Below are 5357 nucleotides of genomic sequence, written 5' to 3' on the forward strand. Positions count from 1 at the left end.
GACCTGACTATTTTTAGCTTGGACAATATTGTGAGGGATGGAAAAATTATTCCCGACGACCAAGATGACAATGATGTCGAACCTCCCTCTTCGCCTGCTGTTAAAGTGTCGACCTCTATAGTTCCTCCCACTGGGATTGCTCGTCCAGAATTAGATCCTGATTGTCAAATTCTGAACAGGGACGATGGTACGGTGGATGCAGTGCCTCTCCAAACTCGCCCTCCTTCACCCCAGACTGATGCCATTGAGAAGGCTCCCAATCTTAACTAATCTTTCTTGGATGTTTGTGTAGATAGCCCGACTTGTGGGCTTTTTAAACTCTTTGTTTCTGTAATTTGAATATTTTGCTGACTGTTGATACTCCTTCCGGTTGCTTGTTCAGCAACTTTTGATTTTTGAAAAAACAACAAGTAGCTTTCAAGCTTTTGGGCTCGACCCTGAAGCTAGTTTATAATATTGTATTTTATATCATGCTTGTTTGCACTTGTCTTGGCACTTTTCTGGGTTTTGAGGATGCTGAAACCTTGCTGCTCGGCCTTTTTTAATTGCTTTTGTGCTTATTGCTCGTAGCTTGGATCCCACTTGTATTTCGGTTTTCTGGCTCTTACTAGCAATCCATAACCGATTTCTTTTCGTTGGTCCTTTTTCCAGTTATTTTTGTAGTCCTCTTTTTTGGACCTTTGTCAGGTCTCTTTTAGGGACTACTCTATAACTTGTTGGTTGTAGGAGACTGTCTTCTTTGCGTCGTCCTTTTCCATGTTACTTTTGTAATCCTCTTTCTTGGACCTTTGTCAGGTCTCTTTTAGGGATTACTTTTATAACTTGTTTATAGGAGGTCGACTTCTTCATGTCGTCCTCTTTTAAGTTATTTTTGTAATCCTCTTTCTTGGACCTTTGTCAGGTCTCTTTCAGGGATTACTTTTACACTACAACAAACAAGGCTTTTCGCAACGGTCAAAAACCGTTGCCATAGATTGAAAAACCGTTCCCAAAACTTTAGGCAATGCTTTGGCAACGGTTTTTGACCTGTGGTATATGCGGCCGTTACCAATGCTCAAAGGCAACGGTTTTTTACCTAAGGCAACGGTAACAGAAAAACCGTTGCCACAGTTAGTGCCTAAGACAACGGTTTTGACGAAAAATTTTAAACAACGGTTTTGATCCGTTACTCAATAAGCAACGGTTTCGAACCGTTCCTATTAACATGACAACGGTTTGAAACCGTAACTGGATAGGCAACGGTTTTAAACTGTTGTCGTTTTATTATTCACATAGCCAACGGTTTTAAACCGTTACCGTTGGTGCCAGGTTTCGGCAACGGTTTTTGAACCGTTGCCAGTTTATAGCCATCTATGACAACGGTTTTAAAGTGTTACAGTTGATGTCATTTTCGGCAACGATTTTAATACCATTGCCATTTTATAGTGATCTAAAACAACGGTTTTAAAGCGTTACCTTTAGAGTCGCATTTTGGCAACGGTTTTATTATGTAGTCATCTTTGACAACGGTTTTAACACCATTGTCTTTTGTAACTATTGATAACGATTTTTTTGTGATATATAATTTTTTATTTACAATAGTTTTCTCGTGAATTAAATTAATTTCAGTTTTTTTTTAATTGTTTAGTGTCAATAAATATTCTAAACTATTTGAATTAAGTCACTAAAAAAATAATTGAATATTTCCCATCAAATTTAACTTATAAAAATTGTTGTAAGATCCACAATATCATCTAAGTTTGCAAAAAATATAATAACAAAAGAGAGAGTTGAAATAGCTAAGTAGCAAATAGTCATCATGTCCACAAGTTCATGACTTTTACCCTATAACATTTGCTTTTAAAAATTTGACCTTAATCAAGTTCGATTTCCCCTTCAACATAGTTTTCCTGTAAACATAAAAAAAAATCAAATATAAAACTACACATCTTTAAGATATGATAACATATAGAAACTTTAACAACAAATAATACCTCTTCATGCGCATCATTATTGTTCGGATTCCCTAAAGTGCTTCCTAATTGAGCAGCTAACATGTCAAGGTCCACTCCTGAGCTTTTTTGTTGCAGCATCATCTTAACAAGCGATTTTAGTTCATCTACTTCTTTTTGCATCACATCAACCTTATTCTCTGATGTTGCTTTCTCAGTTGCATGTTTCTGCTTAAGGGTGGCAATTTCCTCATTTTTCTTCAACAAAGTTGGTGTGGTTACTCTTCCGTGATATCGCACTCTCCCTGCCTTCTCTTTCCCAAATATGGATTGGAAAGCTCTAATTGCTGATTCTTTAGACTTTTTATTCTCAGCTTGCAAATGTGCCTATATTAATGTGAAGAAAAATAATAGTAATAAAATAAGAGTAAATACACAATTGGACTAAAGGCATATATCATTTGACAACATCGAAACAAATAGAAGAGATTAAAAATAATGTCAAGATTCTTTAACTCAACGCAAGCATAAAAATAACCACAAGTGATGGACAAATTCCCAAGACACAAGATGAAGAGACAAATGGACCATTATATCAAAGAAACTAGGAGGAAATATTCTTTCCAATTGGCACAGAATCTCTCTAATATCTACTTCCAAATGCTCTATTGTATCATTTTCAACAACTTTTTGGCACAAGGAACGAAAGAATGAACCTAGATAAATTAAAGGGCCAGCTACTTGATTCTGCATTATGCATTTTATAGCTACTTGCAACAAATAATGCAACATAAAATGAGCATCATGACTTTTGTAGCCTGATATCTTTTTCTCAGCAACATGAACACACCGAGAAATATTTGAGGCACTACCAGATGGCAATTTTACTGACTTCAAAATATTACAAAAAATGGTTTTTTCTTGATTAGTAAGGTTAAAACAAGCCTTAGCAATTTTTGCTTTCTTGCCACCATCTATCTCCTTTGGTTGAAGTTTTTTTCTTATGCCCATATCTTTGAGATCGTAACGAGCATTTGCATGATCTTTGGACTTTCCTGGAATATCTAATAAAGTTCCAATTATGTTATCACATATGTTTTTCTCGATGTGCATAACATCAAGACAATGGCGCAATGTATTTTGCTTCTAATATGGCAACTCAAAGAAAATGGACCTTTTCTTCCATGGACCATCAATTTTATTTTTTTGCTTTTTTCCAAATACATTTTCAAAATCTTTCAAATCTTCAAAAATTTGTTCCCCATCTAATAAAGCTGGTGAAGACCTCAATTCAACATCGCCATTGAAAGATCTTTTGTCCATCCTATATGGATGATCCATAGCCAAAAATTTACGGTGATCCATGTAGCACATCTTCCGGCTATGTTTTAAATAACAAGATTAGGTGTCATAATTACAGCAAGGACATGCTAACTTTCCCTTTGTGCTCCAACCGGATAACATAGCATAAGCTGGAAAGTCACTTATGGTCCATAAAAGTGCTGCATGTAGTTAAAAAGTTTGATTCTTTGAAGTATCATATGTTTCCACTCCAACTTCCCATAAAACCTTCAACTCTTCAATTAATGGCTGAAGATACACATCAATGCTTTTTCCAGGCGAACATGGTCCAGGGATGAGCAAGGACATCATGACATACTCTGGTTTCATGCAACACCATGGAGGAAGATTGTATGCAACCAAAACTACCGGCCATGTACTATGGGAGAAGCTCATGGTTCTAAATGGATTAAATCCATCGCTAGCTAGCCCTAATCTTATGTTACGAGATTCTTTAGCAAAATCGGGATGAAGCCTGTCAAAGTCTTTCCATGATTGGCCATCAGCTGGGTGTCTTAACTTTCCATCCTTTGAACGATGTTCATCGTGCCACCTTAATGATTCAGCTATTTTGGAACACAGGAACAGCTTCTTAAGCCTTGGAATCAAGGGAAAATGCCTCAAAACCTTCGCAGGCACAGGTTTTTTCTTCAACTTATCAACTTCTATATCTACCTCAACATTTTCTATGTACCTGGAAGCTCCATAAATTGGACAAAATTTATCATCTTCATATGTATCCCGGAACAGAACACAATCGTTGGGACAAGCATGAATTTTATTATAACCAAGTCCTAAATCTTTTACCATGGCCTTGATTTTATTGAAAGAATCAGGAATATTCAAATGAGGAATCGCTTCTTTTAGTAATTCAAGTAGAGCAGTAAAGGATGCGTTGCTCCAACCATTAAGAGTCTTCAACAAATACAATCGGATAACGAATGATAATGTCGAAAATTTTTTACAGCCAGGATATAACTCTTGTTTTCCTTCTTCAAGCAAGTTATAAAACTTTTTTGCATCTTCGTTTGGCCTATCAGCATCTTTATCTCCTTCAAGCACATGCCGAAACGTCCCGTTTAGCAGCCCATGAATGTCGTCGACAAATCCTTCATGGACTTCACTCTCATCGGATTCACTATCCATGTGACTTATCCTTTCGCCGTGATGAACCCACACAGTGTAACCTTTTTGAAATTCCTTACTTATTAAATGATCATAAACTTCATCCCTTCGCCCCCAACTAAAGTTATTACATATAGAACAAGGACAAAGAATTTCCTGTCCTTGTGGTCTACCTCTAGAAAAGGCAAAATCCAAAAATGAATTAACACCATGTTGGTAACCCTCAGTATGTCTTGGTAAACTAGTCCACCCTTTGTCCATTACTTTGTCAACTAAAATAAAAGAACACGGGCATATGTTTTAGACTAACTATAAGTGATTTTTTCTAATCAAGAGCTTATTGCTTCTAAAAAATTTCTAGAAGTCAACCACACATGTTCGAAAGAGAACATCTCAACCAATCAAGAGACTAACAGTTTGTATCTAACAAACTATGCAAAGAAGCTTAAGCAAACAATTAATCAGTAAATATTCTTAACAATTAAATGTTCAAATAAATTTAAAAAGATAATATATTAAATGATTTACCTGTAGTGTAGCTCAATGTCTAAGGTAATCACAGCTACAGAGAGATCCGCTATTTGATTCTCTTTTTCTGGTTTTAAAGAGACAAACTAAAACAGCAACAAAAAATAAAAATATAAGTAATTCATAACCAGATTTTTTAACAAAAAATTAACTTTTAAAACCAGTTTTTAGAAATCTTATTTTCAAAAGTGATATATAACTAAAAAATCAAACAATAGAATTATCAATTAGCAGAATAATATTATCATTACTCTTTAAATTTTAGTTCACAAACTAACACATCGTAATTTCAATTGTGGTTGATAAGAAGATTTTAGAAAAGAAAGAGAGGAAGGGGTGGTTCCTAATGTGTGATGAGTCACAAGTGACACATGTTGAAAATGAAAGGCTGATATTGGTGTGGGGGTTCCCTTCACAAGACATGCATCAGGC

The 5357-nt window shown here is 35.5% G+C and overlaps 1 protein-coding gene across 1 annotated transcript; it reads right to left on the minus strand.

The window, feature by feature from the left end:
- Nucleotides 1–3443: 3443 nt before the first annotated feature.
- Nucleotides 3444–4658, minus strand: LOC112763411 (uncharacterized). Its single transcript, XM_025809091.1, has one exon. The coding sequence runs from the start codon at nt 4656–4658 to the stop codon at nt 3444–3446; it is 1215 nt and encodes a 404-aa protein (XP_025664876.1).
- Between the last annotated feature and the right edge of the window lie 699 nt (nt 4659–5357).

This window comes from Arachis hypogaea, chromosome 17 (assembly GCF_003086295.3).
Source record: "Arachis hypogaea cultivar Tifrunner chromosome 17, arahy.Tifrunner.gnm2.J5K5, whole genome shotgun sequence".
NCBI lineage: Eukaryota > Viridiplantae > Streptophyta > Magnoliopsida > Fabales > Fabaceae > Arachis > Arachis hypogaea.